Source organism: Pleurodeles waltl, chromosome 1_2, assembly GCF_031143425.1.
Source record: "Pleurodeles waltl isolate 20211129_DDA chromosome 1_2, aPleWal1.hap1.20221129, whole genome shotgun sequence".
In the NCBI taxonomy this organism is placed as follows: Eukaryota; Metazoa; Chordata; class Amphibia; order Caudata; family Salamandridae; genus Pleurodeles; species Pleurodeles waltl.
The window spans coordinates 1,336,448,725-1,336,471,972 of record NC_090437.1 but is presented as its reverse complement, the minus strand read 5'-3'; the positions used below and the strand labels follow the sequence as shown (position 1 = coordinate 1,336,471,972).

General features: G+C 45.4%; 1 protein-coding gene across 3 annotated transcripts in view; it reads right to left on the bottom strand.

Moving 5' to 3' along the window:
* Nucleotides 1-23,248, bottom strand: part of LOC138251924 (long-chain-fatty-acid--CoA ligase ACSBG2-like) — a 411,952-nt gene that overhangs the window by 282,810 nt on the left and 105,894 nt on the right. For all 3 annotated transcript variants that reach the window (XM_069205692.1, XM_069205693.1, XM_069205690.1), the window contains one exon: nucleotides 20,251-20,360. In XM_069205692.1, coding sequence (XP_069061793.1) covers nucleotides 20,251-20,351 — 101 coding nt within the window. In that variant the 5' untranslated portion in view covers nucleotides 20,352-20,360. The remainder of the gene's footprint in view (nucleotides 1-20,250; nucleotides 20,361-23,248) is intronic.

Sequence of the window (23,248 nt, the reverse complement as noted above, 5' to 3'; positions counted from 1 at the left end):
CTGAGCTCCTGTTTGCTTCTGCTCCTGTAAGGAGTGTCCTAGATACACCTGTTCACTCTGCCTCATAATCTTCCTCCTGACATTTTATACGCAAGTCTGAAGGGCTACGTGCCACTGGGAAAAGACCATAGTCGTCAAACAGATCGTGTGGAGGTGCTGGCAACACCTTACTAGGTGACATATGGGAAGGCAAAAGAGTTTGGTGACTGGATTTCCATTTTATTGCCAGAATCCTTAAAGGCAAAAAAGAAGATTCTTCAGATTCCTTGGTTGTAGACTTAAATTTGAGCTGTCGACTGTGTGGTCGATCTTGGCGAAGTAGATTTTCATGCCGTCGTGTTGGACCTGGCTTGACAGGGACATCCCCAAACTTTTTGCCTCCTTCCTCCTATTTTTTTCTGACCTGTTGTTGTTGGCTTTTGACCTCTGGGCACTTTACCACTGCTAACCAGTGCTAAAGTGCATATGCTCTCTGTGTAAATTGTACTACTGATTGGTTTATCCATGATTGACTATTTAATTTACTTGTAAGTCCCTGGTAGAGTGCACTACATGTGCCTAGGGCAGGTAGATTAAATGCTACTAGTGGGCCTGCAGCACTGGTTGTGCCACCCACCTCAGTAGCCCCTTAACCTTGTCTCAGGCCTGCCATTGCAAGGCCTGTGTGTGCAGTTTCACTGCCACTTCGACTTGGCATTTAAAGGTACTTGCCAAGCCTAGAACTCCCCTTTTTCTATACATAAGTCACCCCTAATGTGTGCCCTAGGTAACCCCTAGAGCAGGGTGCTGTGTGGGTAAAAGGCAGGACATGTACTTGTGTGGTTATATGTCCTGGTAGTGTAAAACTCCTAAATTCGTTTTTACACTACTGTGAGGCCTGCTCCCTTCATAGGCTAACATTGGGGCTGCTCTCATACATTGTTGAAGTGGCAGCTGCTGATCTGAAAGGAGCAGGAAGGTCATATTTAGCATGGCCAGAATGGTAATATAAAATCCTGCTGACTGGTGAAGTCGGATTTAATATTACTAATCTAGAAATGCCACTTTTAGAAAGGGAGCATTTCTTTGCACTAAAACCTTGTTGTGCCCTTCAATCCACGTCTGGCTAGGTTTAGTTGACAGCTCCTTGTGCATTCACTCAGACACACCCTAAACACAGGGTACTCAGCCTCACTTGCATACATCTGCATTTTGAATGGGTCTTCCTGGGCTGGGAGGGTGGAGGGCCTGCCCTCACACAAAGGACTGCCACACCCCCTACTGGGACTCTGGCAGACAGGATTGAACTGAAAGGGGGCTTGGTGCATTTCTTAGACACTCTTTGAAGTCACCCCACTTCAAAGGCACAACTTAGTATAAAACAGGGCCTCTGCCCTACCTCATCAGACACTTGCTGGAGAAGAAACCTGAACCAGAAACTACATCCTGCCAAGAAGAACTGCCTGGCTGCTCAAAGGACTCACCTGTCTGCTTTTCTACAAAGGACTGCTGCCTTGCTGAACTCTTGTTTGGCTGTAAAAGTGCTCTCCAAGGGCTTGGATAGAGCTTGCCTCCTGTTCCCTGAAGTCTCAGGACCAAAAAGACTTCTCTCTCCCTCTTGGACGCTCCGTGCGCCGAACTTTGACGCACAGCTTGTTCCGCGGCAAGAAAAACGCTGCACACCGACGCTGATCAATGCGACGCCTTCGGGACGACCGAAACTTTGACGCACGGCCTCGCAAGGACAACGCCGCCCGACTCCGCAGGAGAAATCGACGCGACACCTGCGTGAGATCGAAACTTCGACGCGCAGCCCCGCAGAACGGCACGCAGCCGGAAAACAAGCAGGAAAATCCACGCACAGACCCGGGACATCTGGTACTCCCCGCAAACCACAGTAAGAGACTGTCCGTGCACCGGAAAACGACGCACGACTCCCCGCGTGGAAAACAACGCAAGTCCGTGTGTGCTGAGGAGAAATCGACGCACACACCAGTTTTCCACGTACCTCTTCTCCTGTGGCCCTCTGAGGAGATTTTTCACCAGGTACCTTGTGTTTGAAAGAGACTGTTTACTTTCTAAAGACTTAAGACACTTTATATCACTCTTCAGTGATCTCTTTACAAATTCGTATTGCAACTTTGATCGTTTTGACCTGAAGATACCCAGATAAATATTATATATTTTTCTAAACACTGTGGTGTATTTTTGTGGTGTTATGCTATGGTGTTGTATGATTTATTGCACAAATGCTTTACACATTGCCTTCTAAGTTAAGCCTGACTGCTCGTGCCAAGCTACCGGAGGATGAGCACAGGCTGATTTTGGATTGTGTGTGACTTACCCTGACTAGAGTGAGGGTTCTTGCTTGGACAGAGGGCAACCTGACTGCCAACCAAAAACCCCATTTCTAACAGTCGTCGACACTGCAGTCAGTGGAACCATCGTCGACGATGATCTTTGGAGCTTACCCGCAGGCACGGATGTCGACGGTGCAAGCGTCGACGATAGAGGCCTCACCTTTTTCTCCGTCAGTCTTTGAAATGGATCGTTTGAGCAGCTGAGGGACCATACTTTAAACTCACCGACATTATAGTTGTAGCAGATAACGGTGATGAAGTCATCATAGGCGACGATGGAGCTGTAAAAGTCACTGAAGTGAAGCCTGCCGTCCACGATGCACTCGTCGATGTGGAGATCTTCGATGCAGATAGTGGTAGGGACATTGATGCTTTATCTTATTTGAGGTGGTAGCTCAGAACGAACCTTACCACCATGTTCCCTAGAAGTTGAGGGATGTTCATCAGCTCTTTCTTTGAATGCATGCAGCCTCTTGGCTGACACACTGGTTCTGGGAGAGGAACTCTCCACGGACTTCTTTGAGGCCACTGAAATATCACTGTCTTCCTCATCAGAAAGACTCTCTGGACTTACGTTTTTGGAGCCAAAGAAGGAGTCTGGCTTCTCTCCGAGACTCTTGACAGGAAATGTTCTGTAGATCTTGCAGTCCTTCACATATGTTCTGGATGAAGACAATAGATACAGTCCTTGTGAGGGTCTTCACAATGAAGCCTTCGCTTCCCACAGGTGCTGCAAGGTCTAAATAAACCTTTCTTAGCTGTAGACATGATGACTAAGTACAGCTAAAGTTAGGAATTAAATATCTGGGTAATATATCCTGAAGAGAAGGTAAACTGAGCAGAGCTCAGGGAGACTCCCTTACACATGACGTGTGGTAGAAAATCCGCGAGACTGAGCCTCTGGTTTTAAAGGGGTGGTCTTGCCTGACTGGCTGAACTCTGGGCCTTTCCAAATGAAGCTAATAAGCTAGGAAAGTGAATGTATTTTTGCCACCTACAATGAAAAAATTAAAATGATTAAATGTTCCCTACTGCTTTCTATGTACCGTGGGACTCCCACTTTGACAATTGGAAATGATTCAAGCATGTGAATCTATGAAAGATACCCCAATACTGGAGAAGTCCCCACTCCCCAGTTCCTCGGAACAGCCTCTGAAAGTCAGTTATTTTTGTCAGCAGTGGGGAGTTCCACAGAACATTCGAACTAGACGAAAAAGTCCTCGGCCTAGTGGATATATATTATGGGTGTCTGGCTGTAATAGCTCCCCATCCAACAGCTTTATGGAATCGGCATCTCTGGGCTGTCAGTTGCCTCAGCCCAGGGACGCTGATGTTGCAGACTTTATTCCTCCAGAGCCTTATTCAGAGCAACCAATCCTCACCATCATGCACATTATGTGCAGAACCTTGCATCTTATGGCGAATAATTGAACAGTGCACAGCCTGAAGCTGAATGACCAAACACATCTAGTATAACAGCAATATGGGTGGGACAAGAAAAAGCAAACATTCTAAAAGGGGCATTTTCAGATCTGATACTTGACATCGGAATTAACCATTAAAGATTATATGAAATTACAATTCAATTCATGTTCCCAATCAAACGTTAACACAAAATAGAAGGTAAACTAATGTTAGTCAAAGGGAGTGTTGTCGGTACATTTAAGACCCTAGATTGGGCACTGTTATTTTAGCTCTAAGCCCACAGCCTGTGCCCTTTTACATGCATTAACATTTTATTAATTTTATATTTTAGCACAGCTTGCTTTCCAATCAAACTTCTTAAGCGCGCTACTCACCTGATGGGGTCTCAAGGTCCTGTGGGTGGGGCTGGGGGGTGTTACTGTTCAAAGAGCCAAGTTTTGAGGCGTTTTCTGAAAGTTAGGAGATCCTGCGTAGGTTGGTGGGGAGGGAGTTCCACGTTTTGGCAGTGATGTAGAAGGATCTGCCGCTGGTGGTGGTGCGTTGGACCACTGAGAGGGTGAGGTCAGCGAAGCGGAGCTGGCGAGTTGGGATGTGGAAGTTGATTTGTTCTTTAAAGTAGGCAGGTCTGGTGTCGTGGAGGGTTTTGTGTGCATGGATTGAGATTTTGAAGATGATCCTTTTGTTGATGGGCAGCCAGTGTAAGGATCTGAGGTGGGCAGAGATGTGCTCGTGGCGAAGTAACAGATACCACAAGTTTGGTATCAAATTGTTATAATAAATACCACAACTTCCAGCTGTTGGATTTAATATAACTTGTTCAGGTAAGGAGTTTTAAACTTTACCTGAAAAGTTGCCATCTTCAGCCCTGCAGTGTTTTTGCTGCTTTGCTCTGATTGGCCAGCCTCTGGCAGCCTGGCCAGGCTGCCTTGAGGTGTGAATTGGCCTGGCTCAACACAAAGATGTGCCTGGGGAGGGCTGCCAAACTGGTCTTCAAAGGCAGGGAAGGACATTTGGAGCAACCCAGTAACACCCTCACATCCTGCAAACCCAGACAATTAGGTGCCCCCTTGATTAGATCAGGAGGGCAGAAGAGGGATATGTTTAGGATTTTTGGTGGGCTCAGCCAGATGTAACCTCCAAAAATCACTTTCCGCCATAATTAATTTTTGAGGAATGCTGCTCCTTGGGATTGATTTTTGCCACACTTCCCAGGAAGTGGTCATCACAGGGGAAAGGACCCTGCCCCTGATTGGAGAACCAGGACCACCCCCCCCCACCCCCCCCGTTTTTCACCCAGGAGCAAGGATAAAACTGGCAGACCTGCACCCACACCTCAGTTCCCTACCAGATCCCTATTAGATTCCAACACGAAAGAACTACAAAAGGACTGACCTGCTGCACCCCTGGCCTGCACCTGGACACTGCACTCCGGAGGACTCCACCAGCTGCACAATTGGGCATCACCACAAGAAGGTCTTTGCCTGGCTTCAACTGGTTCAAGGAGAGACTCCCTGTTTGCTACACAGGTGAAAACTTGCTAACCAGAGTCCCCTGCATCAACTCTGGAAGAAACCAACCAGCTGACTACTGTCCAGTGGCCAAAAAGGATTTTGCACCAGGTGCATTCTGGGAGTTGTAATCTGCACCCTGAAGGAGCATCTCAGAGGTTCTGGAACCTTGAGGTGAACTGTGGACGTGAAAAGAACCTTAAAAAAAACATCTGAGAGAAGATCCAGAAGCAAAGTTTGGAGAACTTCTGGAAAAAAGCTCCATAGACGGACCGACCCACCGCAGCAACTCTAGCCCCCCCCACCAGCGAGGACTGATCCAGCAGGACCACATTCGGCTACAACTGGGATAAATCCTGTGACTGCATTCAATAATGGGTAAGTTTCCCACAAAACCTGAAGAAATCCCGTTCTTGCTAGGACTTTGGAAGCAGTGCTTCCCCATATGGGACCCCAAGATAAACATAGAATTCTCACAGGTGCTTGCCCTTTGAGATGGTGTCCTCAGTAGATAGCTGTGCCACTTACACTACAACACATGGTACACCAACATTTGCGGATCTTCCAGAAGTGTTAACAAATTCAAGGTTAGTATGGGGCTGCCCCTGCCCTGGATTTCGGAATGAAAACAATGGGCAATTTTGCCAGTCATTTATATTATATTACACAATATTAAAGGGAAGCAATAGCACTGGCAGTACGTCAGCTGCTCGGAGATGTTCAACAAGATCAGGAACAGGAGCTACCAAAGATTGACAAAACCTATACTAGTATGGTCGTAGGACTCAACGTAATAAGACTGCTGGTTCTGGGCAGCAGCACCACTATGTGTGGGCGACTGAGTCAGCCCCACACCGTCTGGCAGCTGTTGGCTTAACCTCATTGGCTAGCTAGCAGCACCTCACCGAGACCTAAACTAAAGGTGATTTGTGGCAGCCTGACACATGACACTGACTGCTCAAGGAAGCTGCGGTAGCACAGGTCTTACCCCCTTTCTCACGGTTACATACATCTCATACATGCAAGACAAAGATGCATGACAAAGTTCAATATAGTTTAAAGTAACTATTCTATGTAAAAAGGCATATACTGCAATTATTAGGAAGATGAAACAAGACAGTTTGTATTGTTGCCATTAGCATAAAACAGATGTCCCAGCATCTTAGCACAATAATAAACTAAGATCAATACCTACACCTCCAGCTTCTAAATAAGAGCATAGTAGTGTTTGCCCTTATCTGCCCATACTAGTCCTGGGGGAAAACCCGACTCCCCCCATAACTGGTAATTAGCAGGGGGGTTGGTGCCGGTTGTCTGCTGGCAGTCCTCCCAAGTGGCTGGAGCGAAGAGGTCAAGTTCAGCAGTGCTGCAACGTCATGGTACAGCCTAGTATGGATGGCTGGAATGTCCCCTCTAACTTAATTTGCCAGCGTGTTTTATAAATCATAGCCAAATGTCAAAACTAAATATAGTCATGGTCCCACAGAATTACCAATATAGTCAAAGCTAAGGCTGTCTTACTAGCACTGTAGCAGGATCCTGAACTTTCTACATTGTGATTCATACAACTGTGCCCAGTCCTTAAATATTTACACTACTCGCACCAAAACGGGTTCAGAGATTCTTAAGGGAACACTATCAACACACATTCTTGTGAGGGCGGGTAGCATACTTAAAGACAAGCTACCAAAGACTCATGTAGTGCATACACTGGGTCATCAACGGGTTGGAAAACAAGTTGCAGGAAACACATTGGCTGATAAAGCTGCCAAATCTGCGGTGGTCACAGCCTCTGTTGCTGCAATTGTTCATTTTCATACAAGACTGGATGATGAAACACTGGCTGCAGTGAAGGCTTTCGCTGATGGCAAGCCCTTTAGCTCTGCAAGGTGTGCTGTGCAGTCCTAGGGTCTGCGTGTAGGTATGTTGAGGGAGGAATTTATCTCACATTACCCCACTAACAGCTGCGCAGACAGCAGAGTATTGATGTTTCCTACCTAGAGGTGGTTGGGCTGAGCCATCACTAAAGATGATCGCTCTATATACTTCGAGGCATGATGTTAGCCGACACTGAGTACTCCAGTTCATAATTGAGGAATTCTTGTGTCTGGAGTTGTGGATCAAAAACAAACATCAGTGACCAGAGACATTGCCCATTCAATGCAACATGGAGGTAATACTTTGTTTGGTACACTAGCTTTGGTAACTGCCCCAAGGGCTGGTATTGGGGTAATTATGATTCGTTTGCCCTGGGCAAACGGTTTATGACTGCCATCTGAACAGCAGTCAGTATATTTTCTGTGGGTGCAAAATGCTCTTCAGCATTAGAGAAGAGATGCAATTTGTATGCTATGGGTGGGGTGTCACCTTCACTGAATGTCTGAATGTTACATAGATGAACCCGACTGCACCAGGAAATACCCTGAAGACAGTTTCCTTTGTCATCACTTGTGTGTAGGTGTTGTGCTTTAAGCATGTCTCAGTGTGTATGTTCAGGAGTCTGATCTTTGCTTGGGAAATCTGGATGAAGTCTGTGAGAAAGTAGCCTCTTTCTAGCCTTGTTACACCCACTTTTGGCCTGTTTGTGAGTGTATGTCAGGGTGTTTTCACTGTCTCACTGGGATCCTGCTAGCCAGGGCCCAGTGCTCATAGTGAAAACCCTATGTTTTCAGTATGTTTGTTATGTGTCACTGGGACCCTGCTAGCCAGGACCCCAGTGCTCATAAGTTTGTGGCCTATATGTATGCGTTACCTGTGTTGTGCCTAACTGGTTACTGAGGCTCTGCTAACCAGAACCTCAGTGGTTATGCTCTCTCATTACTTTCAAATTGTCACTAACAGGCTAGTGACCAATTTTACCAATTTACATTGGCTTACTGGAACACCCTTATAATTCCCTAGTATATGGTACTGAGGTACCCAGGGTATTGGGGTTCCAGGAGATCCCTATGGGCTGCAGCATTTCTTTTGCCACCCATAGGGAGCTCTGACAATCCTTACACAGGCCTGCCACTGCAGCCTGAGTGAAATAACGTCCACGTTATTTCACAGCCATTTTACACTGCACTTAAGTAACTTATAAGTCACCTATATGTCTAACCTTTACCTGGTAAAGGTTGGGTGCTAACTTACTTAGTGTGTGGGCACCCTGGCACTAGCCAAGGTGCCCCCACATTGTTCAGGGCCAATTCCCCAGACTTTGTGAGTGCGGGGACACCATTACACGCGTGCACTACATATAGGTCACTACCTATATGTAGCTTCACAATGGTAACTCCGAATATGGCCATGTAATATGTCTATGATCATGGAATTGCCCCCTCTATACCATCCTGGCATAGTTGGCACAATCCCATGATCCCAGTGGTCTGTAGCACAGACCCTGGTACTGCCAAACTGCCTTTCCTGGGGTTTCACTGCAGCTGCTGCCAACCCCTCAGACAGGCATCTGCCCTCCTGGGGTCCACCCAGGCCTGGCCCAGGATCGCAGAACAAAGGACTTCCTCTGAGAGAGGGTGTTACACCCTCTCCCTTTGGAAAATGGTGTGAAGGCAGGGGAGGAGTAGCCTCCCCCAGCCTCTGGAGATGCTTTCTTGGGCACAGATGTGCCCAAATCTGCACAAGCCAGTCTACACCGGTTCAGGGGACCCCTTAGCCCTGCTCTGGTGCGAAACTGGACAAAGGAAAGGGGAGTGACCACTCCCCTGACCTGTACCTCCCCTGGGAGGTGCCCAGAGCTCCTCCAGTGTGCTCCAGAGCTCTGCCATCTTGGAAACCGAGGTGCTGCTGGCACACTGGACTGCTCCGAGTGGCCAGTGCCACCAGGTGACGTCAGAGACTCCTTGTGATAGGCTCCTTCAGGTGTTGCTAGCCTATCCTCTCTCCTAGGTAGCCAAACCCTCTTTTCTGGCTATTTAGGGTCTCTGTCTCTTGGGATTCCTTAGATAACGAATGCAAGAGCTCATCCAAGTTCGTCTGCATCTCTCTCTTCACCTTCTGCCAAGGAATTGACTGCTGAGCGCGCTGGAAGCCTGCAAAACTGCAACATAGTAGCTAAGACGACTACTGCAACTCTGTAACGCTGATCCTGCCGCCTTTGACTGTTTTCCTGGTGGTGCATGCTGTGGGGGTAGTCTGCCTCCTCTCTGCACTAGAAGCTCCGAAGAAATCTTCCGTGGGTCGACGGAATCGTCCCCCTGCAACCACAGGCACCAAAAAGCTGCATTACCGGTCCCTTGGGTCTCCTCTCAGCACGACGAGCGAGGTCCCTCGAATCCAGCAACTCTGTCCAAGTGACTCCCACAGTCCAGTGACTCTTCAGTCCAGTGACTCTTCAGTCCAAGTTTGGTGGAGGTAAGTCCTTGCCTCACCTCGCTAGACTGCATTGCTGGGAACCGCGACTTTTGCAGCTACTCCGGCCCCTGTGCACTTCCGGCGGAAATCCTTTGTGCACAGCCAAGCCTGGGTCCACGGCACTCTCACCTGCATTGCACGACTTTCTAAGTTGGTCTCCGGCGACGTGGGACTCCTTTGTGTAACTTCGGGTGAGCACTGTTTCACGCATCCTCGTAGTGCCTGTTTCTGGCACTTCTCCGGGCGCTACCTGCTGCTAAGAGGGCTCCTTGTCTTGCTCGACGTCCCCTCTACCTCCTGGTCCAATTTGCGACCTCCTGGTCCCTCCTGGGCCACAGCAGCGTCCAAAAACGCTAACCGCACGATTTGCAGCTAGCAAGGATTGCTGGCGTTCTTTCGGCGGGAAAACACTTCTGCACGACTCTACAAGGCAAGAGGGATCCGTCCTCCAAAGGGGAAGTCTCTAGCCCTTTGCGTTCCTGCAGCAACCGCAGCTTCTTCTGTCCAGTAGAAGCTTCTTTGCACCCGCAGCTGGCATTTCCTGGGCATCTGCCCATCTCCGACTTGCTTGTGACTTTTGGACTTGGTCCCCTTGTTCCACAGGTACCCCAGATTGGAAATCTAGCGTTGTTGCACTGTTGGTTTGTGTCTTTCCTGCCTTATTCCCCTATCACGACCTCTTTGTCCTTTGGGGAACTTTAGTGCACTTTGCACTCACTTTTCAGGGTCTTGGGGTGGGCTATTTTTCTAACCCTCACTATTTTCTAATAGTCCCAGCAACCCTCTACAAGGTCACATAGGTTTGGGGTCCATTCGTGGTTCGCATTCCACTTTTGGAGTATATGGTTTGTGTTGCCCCTATCCCTATGTGCCCCCATTGCATCCTATCGTAACTATACATTGTTTGCACTGTTTTCTAAGACTATACTGCATATTTTTGCTATTGTGTATATATATCTTGTGTATATTTCCTATCCTCTCACTGAGGGTACACTCTAAGATACTTTGGCATATTGTCATAAAAATAAAGTACCTTTATTTTTAGTATAACTGTGTATTGTGTTTTCTTATGATATTGTGCATATGACACTAAGTGGTACTGTAGGAGCTTCACTCGTCTCCTAGTTCAGCCTAAGCTGCTCTGCTAAGCTACCATTATCTATCAGCCTAAGCTGCTAGACACCCTATACACTAATAAGGGATAACTGGGCCTGGTGCAAGGTGCAAGTACCCCTAGGTACTCACTACAAGCCAGTCCAGCCTCCTACAAAGTCATAGTGCTTTTATGCGTTGTGCATATTCTAGGATGCAAGTTCTGCAAAGTTGTTTTTTTAACCCAGCAATGACAGTAGCTTTGATGGTATTTGGAGGTTGTAGTTGCATGCATTTTTCTACAAAGTGGGGTGCCAGGCTCTTTCCCTTATCTGATCGGACACTCAGGAGAGCAATTTCTGTTTTCTTGAAATTAAATTTGTAGCTAAATTTGGCGAATCGCACAACAATGCGGTCCACCCAGACCAAGTGTGTTCTGAGGTCATCATCTGTAAGGTAGATATCTACGCAAGACAATGCCTCAGGATCAATATCATGTAATATTGATGTTACACTGGCTGAGAACAGTCCTGGACTGCTCTTATACCCATGAGGGAGTTGGCAACATTTCTTTTGAGAGCCAAGGCACTGAAGGCAATCAAATCTGACAGATTTTGGCAGAAAAAAAAAATGTTTGAAATATCGAAGGTTTTATATTTTTTGTGCACCAAATTTTTAATAAATGCTGTGCTATGTGCATTTTTTATTGCAAATGTGTGTGTGGCTATTAAGGTGTCTGTAATCTAAGACTATTCTATAAGAATGGTCCGGCTTAGCTACAGGGAACAAAGTTATCCATTGGTGATGAACAGGGTTGAATTACTCCCTGGTTCTTACATTGAGTATCTCGCTTACTACTGCTTTGCCCTCATGTTTAATGGGGAATGAGTTGAACCTGTGGGGTTGGTCCTATTGGTATGATGAGGCAAGGGGATTCCCTATCCCATCCCACATGGTTAGACTACAGAGCTGGAACCTGTGCCCATGCCCACTCTACGGCATAGGCTTCCTTTAGTGCATCCGGAACAAGAACTGAGAAAGGCGGCAAAATGACATTATGGACAAATTCAGGTGGTCAATCGTTCTGCCAGGAGGGTGTCATAACTAAGTTAATCTTCCCCAAAATGTAACTCTTTTACTGTGCTTTATGTCTCTCTCAATTGGAATGTTTAGTTTGTAAACTCTATTCGATGGGGAGGCACGCCTGTCTGCCGTTTTGAAAAGTAGTTAGTCTGTTTCACATCTAGAATCTCTGGCGACATATGACCTCTGCCGCGCAGTTGAGCAGAGTAACTGCCCATATCCTGTTCTTCAGTAATGTTCTGAATATGTGTGCCATTTTTTTGCCGTGAATGCACAACTTTATTCTTTTTGAATTGGTACTTTTGTTGTGGTTGCTTCTATTCTTGTTTTTTGATATAGAGACTTGACATGTTGTGAGTCTTCTTTGTTTAAGGTACTCCTTTCGGTGTTCTGATTGCCCTCTTATTCCGGTTTGTCCTGGAAGGAACGAGATGGGCGACTGTCAGTATATTGGTATCTGTAAGGAATTTTTAAAGTATACCTGTTTCTAAGGCTGTAATGTTTCTCAGGAGGTATCCAAACGTGGAGATTCTCCTCTGTTTTTGGTTGTCTATTAGACTTGTTCTTTCCAAAGTCTTTTTAGGACCCTCCTGCACTTTTTGTATTATCCTTGCTGGATTTACCCTCTGAGGTTAACCTGGTCTGGCTCCGAGACTATCCTGACCTATGATAGTATAAGTCGCGGCAATAATCTTTGGTAATTTGCACTCCTGATCTTGTGCAGGAAAGCATAAGCCATTGGCGTACTGCCAACGCTACTGTTTCCCCCCCTTTTAAACTACTTAGTATTATTGAGGATACTGTAGCAGAACTGCCCATTAGTTGCATCGCCAAATCCAGAGCTAGGGCTGCCTCAATTGTCCTGTATGTGTTTTAACACTTCAGATTCACAAGTGTTGGTGTACCGTGTACAGTAGTATAGAGTGCAGCAAATACTGCACCCAAAGTGGCAGAGTTGTCCATGAGGGAACCATTCACAAAGGTAAGTACATTCTGATAATTCTATGTTTATATTGGGTTCCCATTTGGGGAAACTCTTCCCAGCATCCTTATTTTCTGTGTGAGCCAAAACAGAGTCTTCACATTCGGAAGGCACTTTGCCCTTAAGTGATGCACTATTGAGGGATTTATTCTTACTATAGCCAAACGCGGATGCACGGGAGCAGCCCTCGTTGGGGCGGTATTCAAAGTCTGCATTATAAATAGCATTAGGTGTCTATATATTTCAACTATAACTGTGTGTAGTCATTATACGAGCGGTGAACTTCTGCTACTTGTAGTTTTCCTACATTAGAATGTTGAGTATAAGTGGCCAATTCTGGCCACATGGAACATTCGTTGCTGAAAAGAGCTAGACTAACATTCTGTTTAACGTGCGGTAGGGCACCATCAAACCAATTTTGGGGTTCATGAAAAGAGTGGTATTTCTCAACCATTGTTGAGAAGCATTTGATACAATGTAATTGTGAAATGCATTGGTACTTCGATCTTCTGCGGGAAAGGTGACCCAGGAATAGACAATTTCAGTTCTATACACATCGTGTGCCTCAACCACAACTTCCCTGCCCTCATCAGTTAACCCATTATTTAACAAACGTGTTGTGAGTGGTTGTGTGTCAGCTGCAATTGCAACCTATTGCAGGTTCGTCATATTTAAACTGACAGTTCAGAGATAGGAACACCAACCTAGGGAAATCCTTTTGAAGTTCTAGCTTGAACAACCTACAGTCTAAGGTAGTACCCATTTAGCTGAGGAGGCCGTGTTCCAGATACCACAGATGTCTCTATAATTTTATTAGGGTGACTTTAGCATGCAAGATACACATGAGATCCATTTAACTAGTGCCTTACCAATGTAGGTGGCACCAGGTTGTAGGACTCTTACCATAATAAGACTGCTTGTTTCAGGCAGCAGCATCACCACAGGTGGGCAACTGAGTCGGCCCTACAGTGTCTGGCAGCTGTCTGCCTAATCCTTTTCAGCTAGCTTGCAGCACCTCACCAAGACCTAAAGTAAAGGCAATTTGTGGCAGCCTTACGTAGGACACAGACTCCTTAGGGAAGTCATGGTAGCACAGATCTTACCCCTTTCTCAGTTGCATGTGTCTAAAGGCAGGTAGTGCAATTATTAGGAAGATGACACACAACAATTATTGTTACCATCAGCGTAAAACAGATTAAAAGTTCCAGCATCCAAGCATAATACACTAAGATCCATTATACACATCCAGCTGCTATGAGAGCATATCAGTGTTACACCTAATCTGCTGTACTAGTCCCTGGGGGAAACCCTGACACCCCCCACACCCCAAATACCTGGGTAATTGGTACGGTGTTGGTGCCTGTGGTCCGCTTGCAGGTCTCCAAAGTCGCTGGAGCGAAGAGGCCAAGTTCAGGAGTGCTGAGACAACATGGTACAGCATAGGACGGCTGGCTGGAATGTCCCTTCTAACCTAATTTGCCAGTGTGTTTTTTGTTTTTTTTTGTTTATAACACTTATTGTTTAAGAACTGCCCTGGCATGAAAAGGCATTTACCTTTAAGGTTGAGTTCGTTCTCCTGGGCAGGCAATATCTAGTAGGCTATCGTGTGCAACCTTGAGCAGGGTACAACATGGAAATGTGCATAAGAAACAAATGCCTGTGCAAAAGCAGCTGAAAAATATCACAGCTAGAAGTGAAGCCTTGCTAAAATAATAAATGGGAATAAATGAAAAACTGGGTAAAAGGGCCCAAGCCGCAGGCCCTAGGCTAAAATAAGAGTGCCAATGGAACGTGCTAAAATGACCCCATGACAGTACAGGTTGGGATAGTCTGGGAGCCAGATCAGGTAAACCACAATTACAAGGTAAATCCAATAAGGATAATACCAAGCATGCACAAGAGGGTTCTATAAAAATCACTGATACAAGAAGAAAAATAAAGATGAATCAAAGAAAAGGAGACTCTCCGCATTTTGAGACCTCAGGAAAAGAGATACAATCTTAGAAATCGTGAAACTTTAAAAACTGACATAAGTAAACTGATACTCACCCATCTTGCTCCTTTCAGTACTCACCCAACAAACAGAGGAGGTTGGTCAGACCACCAAAAGAAGTACATAAAACCGAAAAAGGAGTCAGCACTTCAGAGATTTTCATGAAAAAGGAAGAGAAGAACCCACAACAAAAACCTCAAATCAAAAAGAAAAAAGGTTGCAGCAATTTCTGCTAAACATGCCACACATTAACATTACTGAAGGACAGACATGGGCAGTAACTCTGCTACACAGCGCAGCAGAGGTCACGGTAGCTCGTCAGTTGCTGTCGCATCCAGAAGCTCTCAAAGATTCGAACAACTTCCTAGAAGTTGAAACATCAAACAGGCTTGTCTCCCCATCCAATAGTGTTTACAAACAAAATTCAAACTGAGGAAGACCTTGAGCGCACCGTTAAAGTAAGCTTGTAGGGAAGATTAACACTAAGTTATGACATACTATTGTAAGAAAAAGATTGACCACCTGAATTTGTCCATACGCTCCCACAAGGGGAAGCAGTCATTTTGACTTCGAGTCCTTGTTCCTGACACAGTAAAGGAAGCCTTTTCTGCAGACTGGGCTTTGGTACAGGCTCCAGGGCTGTACTGCAACCATGTGGGTCAGGATAGGGAATTCCCATACCATGTTATTCAGATAAGATTCACTACTCAGATACAACCTCAATATCCCATTAAACATGAAGCTAAAGCACCAGTGAGGGAAATTCTCACAACTTACCAGGAAGTAATTGAACCTGGTGTATCCCCAATGAATAACCCTTCTTCATTTTCCATAGCTAAGCCAGACCATTCATATAGAATAGTCTACCTTAACAGACACGCGCACATTTGCCATACAAAACCCATAGTACAGCACTAATGAACATCATAATGCGCAAAGAACACAAAACCACCTTGGATATTTCCAACTGTTTTTTCGGCAAAAATCTAGCACCTTAAAGCCAAGATCCAAGTGCATTCTCTGCTTTGGGTTCCCATAGAAGATTTTGCCGTTTGCCTCAGTAGGCAAATTTGACCAGCTAGGAGACAGTTACATCTATGAGGTGTGGGTGCTGTCCTTTGATTACAAACGGTGAGGTCTTTCTTAGCAGTAGCGAACGTGAAACTTCCACAAGCCATCCCATGATTTGTAAACAGACAGCCTTGCATAGTGCATGCAATGTGTCCGTCGCTAATTTAGCATGCTATTTGAAGGGTATTCCTGTCCATTTGATTCGCCCTGTGCTTCAGTTACTTTCAAATGGGAGTTACTTGATGCTGAGTGATCAAGGCTGCTGTGGGATGAGACCAGGTGTTTGTGATTTCCGTCTTTCAAACGGACTTGCTGCAGGAATGCACTCCACCCTCCTCCTCACGCATAAGAAAAGTAGCAGATATGTGGCCTCACACTACTTATAATGTAAACTGACAAGATGAACAGACTGAAATCTTTTGTTTCAAAAACATGGCTCTCAGCCTGTGAAACCTATGACCTGCAAGTGAAAAGGTCCTCCGCAGAGATGCAGTCCCTTTTAAATACAAACTTCCCAAAACATTTTGGTGAAATGCTCAGTTGCATCTTTAATGTGCCCAACACTGCTGGGATTGCACACTTTAAGGCTGTAGGCTCTGGTTTTGTCAGCACTTTCCAGAATACGCTCTGAGCTATATTTTCACCCATCCACTCACTTTTTTTGAATGATTTTGGAGTATTCCCGAGAGCATTGGCATTAATTTGCAGTATCCAGCTGTTGCTATTTTTGTTTCACAATGGGTGCCCCATCTCAATGAAGAGAAATTATGGAGCTCCCACCAGCCCAACTGTGGTGTGAACGCATGAAGCAGTACTGCGAAGCATCACTCTTGGAAGAACTACACAGGAATGGTCACCGTCATTTGTAACTTCTTTGGACGTAAACCTGATGTTCTTGATGAGGGTTTATGTTGGACCTGCCATTGAGATTGCAGTTGTTGTGGCATGCTTTCTATGAGCCACCCTTTGTGGATTTAGTGGCTCCTGGTGCTTCAGCATCTGGCACAGTCCAGAACACTGCCCTCTCAGATGGAACTGTGGCTGAGATGACATATCACATGTGCTCCTTCCACTTTGTCTGAAGAGCTAGTTGATTTATTGCCTGCCGAAGTTGGGTCAATTTTGGATTCCATCTCTAATAATGTGCTTCAAGACCTCCTGCGGGATCATGATTGCTAGTTTGGAATTTTCTAATTTCTTCAAAATTAACCCATTTCAAAAATTGACAGCACAATTCAGCCTGGTCTGCTTGTCAACTTGGACATATTTATCTCATGTGTATTTTAAGTCTGCTTTCAGGTAGATAACATAAGTGCAGTTCATTTTAGATCTGACCTTGCACTCCTGTACCGTGTCAATGGGGAGGGTGTGGTGGGTTCCTTTAAAGCCTAGAGTGGGCACCCTTAGTTTAGCACTAGGCCCATAGCCTGTGCCCTTTTACACACTTACACATTTTATTCATTTTATATTTTAGCACAGCTTGCTTTTCAGCTTGTTTTTATATTTTAAATCCGCTGCCTACCTGAGAAGACATAGTTGTTCATGTTTTATATTTATCAGTCCTTTGCACGCATTTCACTCTGTGCCCTGCTCAAGGGTGTCATGTTCCTTACACAGTTTACTCCATGAGCTACAAAGTCCGCTCTCAAACCATAGACATCATCATGTCAGGACTGTTCTTAGAACACATGGTCTGTTATACAAACACCACATAGGCCTAAGGAGGATAGAGGGCATTCCAGCCATGGGCATCTGTGGTTGTATACAGTTTCATTGACAGCTTCACTGATCTTGGCCTGGTCTTTCCAGCCAACCAGGATTGCCAGCAGACAAAAAGGTAGATCCTTGCCATCTTTCAGGTATGGCGGGGTTGAGGCTCCTCCTTTAGACAGGCAGAAGGGCTAATGATACTGTGCTCTCAGGTTCAGACAGAGTGTAGGTAGGAATCACTAGATTTTATGATAGATCAGGATGGTGGGACTATTCGTATGGTTTACTCTAATGGTCACAATCACTGTATTATGTTCATCTGCCTAATCTGAGTGCATGCATTTTATCAGATACAATTGCTTCAATAAATATCGAAACATATCCTGCATCTGTCTGCCTTTGCATGTGTGAGACTTCGTGTAACAGAGAAATTAGTATAATCTGTCCACCATGACTTCCCTGAGGAGTCAGTGTCAGGTTTCTAGGCTGCCACAAATCAGCTTTACTTTCTAGGTTTGGGTGAGGTGCTGCTATCTAGCTGACAGTCAGGGTGACTTCCTGTCAGTGCAGCACTCCGTCACCCACAATCTGTGGTGCTACCACCCTAAACTAAGGGGTCGTACTCCCAAGGTAAGAATCTTGCAATAGGAGAGATAGGCCTTGCAGTAGTCAAAAATGGATGTAGGCATTTTTCACTACCACAACATGTGAGACATTGTAAGGGGGGCGGGGGAGAACACCACAGGTTCTGCTTTTTTTAAAACACTGCACCAGCCCTTCGAGTGATTTAGGGCCTACCTTAGGGGTAACATATTAAAATGTTTAGGTCTGGCTAAAGGCGATTTTGACAGATCAAATTGGCAGTGTTAAAACAGGGCTATAGGCTGCAGTGGCAGGAGTGAGACATGTTTTAGAATGCTACTTAAGTGGGTGGCAGAGTGTGTGCTGCAAGCCTACTAGTATTTAATTTACAGGCCCAGGGTGCATGTAGAACCATGCACTAGTGATTGGCATATTTCATTTACATACAAATCAGGTGTAAGCCAAATGTACCATGTTTTAAAGAGTGCACAAAAACTGTCACTTCAAAACAGTGCTAGAATCCTAAAGCCAAGAACAACAAATTCAAAAGACATGAGGATTGAAGGCAAACTGTTGGGTGACTCTGCAGAGAGGGCCATGTCCAACTGTCAAATCCTACCCCGCCCCGTTTGCTGCAGTGCCACATGGCTGTGGTGCTCGTAAACACCTGTACTAGCATCCTTTTGATGGATGGCAGGAAGGCCAAACAGACAGCTTTCTGCTACAACAGGCAGATGTGGACCTGGGACTCCATCAGACATCCAGAGGCCTCTGATTTCCACCTACCAAATGGTAGTCTCAACCTAGAAGCAATGCATCAGTCACCAGTCAGCTGTGGGTGGGTAAGGCCGATAAGCCTGCAGCTAACCCAAACGCAGTCCAGCAACCATCACTGCAGATATTTTAGAGTCTCCTCCAAAATCTGAACATGGTCAGAGGTCCCCTTGATATTGGGCCCACTGGGGCTTCAGATCCCACTTCAGAGACCACATATGCCACTAACATGATCACTCTTCTGGTAAAAACAAACACATTCCTGGGACCTTGCTACATCTGGCTATCAGCTGGTTACTACACAGAAGGATATCTTTCAAGATATTCAATACTTTTTCTTGGATCAGATTTTAACCCTTGGATGCACTTATTTTTTTTTGTTCCTTCTCTTGCGCAATAGGCAGTTCTCTGCCAGAAGCAGCAAAAAAAAAAAACAAAAAAAAAAAACTTTATGTACCGATCCCATGGAGGGGGGAGGGGAGGATAGGGAGGGTGAGGGTGTGTGTGTTTCAACAAAGCAGCGATCCCCACCCCTTACCGTGGGGTGTGCCTGGTAAGCCACTGTAAGGTTTGTGAATGGGAGCAATTATTTTGGTAAGTTTTACTAAGTAATATACAGAATATATGATGTATAAGAGGTGGTGATGGTTTGCAGAGGGAGCAGGCAAATTCATGAGTTCCTAGGATGGACTGGATAGTAGATATTTATTGTGCAGCAGCAGTTAGATACAGACTGGATCCCATGGTTGTGTACGAGTATCTAAGGTGGACAGGAGGATGCTTAATGCAGTGTGGTCGTAGGGTACAACTGATGTTAAAACAAATTACTGTTCTAGAACCAGACAGCAGTCAGGTAAATGTTAAATTATTGTGATATGGCGATGTGCAGATTGCTCGATTCTGGTCTCACTGCAACCTCTTAGGACACTTTTAATGTGCACTGTATTAACAAGGGATCTACAAAGAACACAAACATTTACAGGGCTATATGGCTTGAAGTCCATGAAAGGGTCTAAAATGAGCTGTGGACCTCTTGGGTTACATGTACCCTGCTCCTTTAGGTCACTGTGCTCTGGCCTGCAAGGAGAGCCCTTTTCCAGGTTCAGATGAAGTCTAGGAGTGTTGAGATGGACACTGGGGATAGAGATGGTGATCTAGAGGTGGTCTGCAGACAACAGAAGAGTGCATGCATGTATGATATTAAGGGCTGCTGAAGATGTAGTCATGCTACCTCTCCTCATGTGCAGCCTGCTTGAGATGACGGATTGTAGGGTGAATGCTTTGCAATGCCAGACAGGTTAGGTTCTGCATGCCACAGTTAACTTGCTAGGACAATACCTTTCATAGGCCTCCTCCACGTAGTCATCCTCCTCAAGCCAGTTACCCTCCGCCTGCGCTGTGCATTCCTCCTTCACGTTCACAGCTCCATTCAATGCCATCTTGAAGGTCTGTGGAGAGAAACGTCGAATTGAAGCAAACAACGTCCATGAAGGTCTGGTTAACTAAGAGGCATTGCTTACCACAACCCCAAACAGGAGTACGCTATGTATTTAGCAGCGGTCACAAAGGGCTCATACAAAGTAGACATGGGTTACCTAGCAGAAAGAGCCCCAAGAACATGTTCTCCTCAGGCCCTTGCAGGCTACAGCTGGCTGTCATTCTCCCCCTCTTGAAAGGTGGCCTTTCAGCCTTTCCAACTCATGGCTAAGATCATAAAAGCTTAGTAAGTGCAGGAATGCCAGAAGTGGTTTCAGCAGTTTCCCCTTACCTCCCCATGGTGGCTCAGACCAAAGGGCTGCAAATGAACACTGGAAAAGCCCGTAGGTCTTGCCTAAGAAAGAGCTACTGGCTTTGACAGTGTGTTTTAGCCATGTTGTCCACCAGCATGGCTGCTGTTTAGAATGGCTAAACCTTAATGGCCATATACAGGTAGGGTGCAGAGGAGCATAAGGTGTTGTGGTATAGTGTACAGTATGCATGGTGCAGTAGCACATTGCCATTACAGACAAATCAGTTGAAATGATTGTAAAAATGTAACAGTTTACTGATAAAATTTCGCAGCTCAGAACTGGTGTGTGGAAATGGCATCTGTGTATTGATTTGTTTTAATTGTATTAAAATATTTGTTTTCATCCCACTTTAGAATTACAAAAGAAAGAACTTCATTTGTGCTTTCCTAATTGTGATATATTCCGAAATGTCTTAATTTACAGACATCCAATATGCGGTCTCCTACAAATCAAACCTTTTAGCAGTATTTAGAAGTGCATAGTTAATTAAAACCATTACACAGATTATAAAATCCGTATTTAAAAAACAAACGGTTAGCAATAATATGCAACATATCCAAACAAACATTGTAGTAACTAAAGTGCCAGTGTGCCTAGACGCTAAAGTGCTTCACTGCAGTTAATAAATCTGTGAAGTGGCCATTAAACTGTAGTTTAGAAAAACGCTTGTTGTACGAGTGCCGAAAATCACTATGGTATCACCATAAAACTTCTTATAAAGTCAGACATGAGGTCGAGAGCTAAGGTAAGTGTGCAGGAAAAAAAAAAAGTTATCAGTAAGATTGTGCACCACAGCAGCGAACAGAGGCCAGGAAGCAGAAGGCCTTTGTTTGAGGCTCAGGGATGTGTTAGAAATGGGATACCTAGTTGGCAGCGGTATACACCCTTGTCCAAGTAGGGACCACAATCCTAGTTAGGGTAAGTCACACAATCCAATTTATCCTGTGCCTACCCTCTGATAGCTTGGCACTGAGCAGTCAGGCATAACTTAGAAGGCAGTGTGTAAAGTATTTGTGCAATAAATCATACAGTAACCGTGAAAAAAACCACAAAAATACACCACACAAGTTTAGAAAAAGAGGACATTCATCTAAATAAGGTAAAAAACTATAAAGATTCAATAAGCTCAAGTTGAAATGTCACTTTTGCAGGTTTAAAAGAGTCCTAAATCTTAGAAATCAACAGTGGTCTCTTGATTAAACAAAGTACCCACTTTGCGTAGAAAATAACACACATGGAGACCGCAGAGGAGAAGATGTGTGGAAAAATAAGGTGTTGGATTTTCCGCTGCAGCACAGATGTTGCGTCATTTCTTTCCATGCTGCAGAGGGCTTCCGTTTTTTGGCAAGCAGTCTTGGTTCCTCACTGTGGTGTGGGTATTGACATCCAGGGACAATGCGGGGAGATCCTGGGCATGCTGGAAGAAGTCACAGGCGTTGCATTGATTCAGTAGGGTGATGAGTTGAATTGTCGGACGCACAGCAGGCGCTGTGTTGATTTTCACACTCCGGGAAATTCGACTGCGTCGTTCCAGTTTGCTGTGCAACGATTTGTCAGTCACAAGGCAGGCTGTGCATAATTTTTGGCAGGCGGTGCATAGATTTTTGGCAAACAAGGAGCTTCCTGACAAGATGAAGTCTTTGGCCCGAGACTTCAGAAAATAGGAGGCAGGCTCAATCTAAGCCCTTGGAAAGCACTTTTGGGGAAGGCAGAGTCCTCCTCAGAAACGTCAGAGGGCAGCAGGGCAGCAGTCCTTCACAGCAAAGCAGTCCAGATGAGCCATTTGGGCAGCCAGGTAGATCCTCTTGAAAGGATGCAGGTGTAGATCCAGAAGTGTCCGAGTTGGTGGAGTCCGAGACACAGTTGATATACCCAAAAATGTCTTTGAAGTGGGGGGAGACTTCAAAGAGTGGTTTTGAAGTGCACAAGTTCCCCTTTCAGTACAGTCCTGTCTGCCAGGGTCCCAGTAAGGGTTTTGGCAGTCCATTGTGTGAGGGCAGGCCACCAGCCTCCAAAATCTAAGTATCAGGCCCGCTACCTTTCCAGCCCAGGAAGACCCACTGCAGATGAATGCAGGTGTGACTGAGTGCCTTGTGTTTGTCTGAATGAAATGCACAAGTCAGCTGTCAACCAGCCCAGCCAATGATTGGAGATAGGCTGTAAGGCACAGACGTTTAAGTGCAGAGAAATGCTCACTTTCTAAAAGTAGCATTTCTAAAATATTAATATAAAATCCAACCTCACCAATAAGCAGGATTTTCTATTACCATTCTTGCCATACAAAAGATGACCTGTTTACCTCTTGCAGATCAGAATCTACCACTCAGAAAGTACTTACCTACATAGCACCCTGCCCTTAGGGCAGGACTTAGGGGTGACATGTAGAAAAAGGGGAGTTTAAGGCTTGGCAATTACATTTAAATGCAAAGTCGAAGTGGCAGTAAAACTACACACAGGCCTTGCAGTGGCAGGCTTGAGACATGGTTAAGGGGCTACTTATGCAGTGGGCACAATCAGTGCTGGTGACCCACTAGTAGCATTTAACT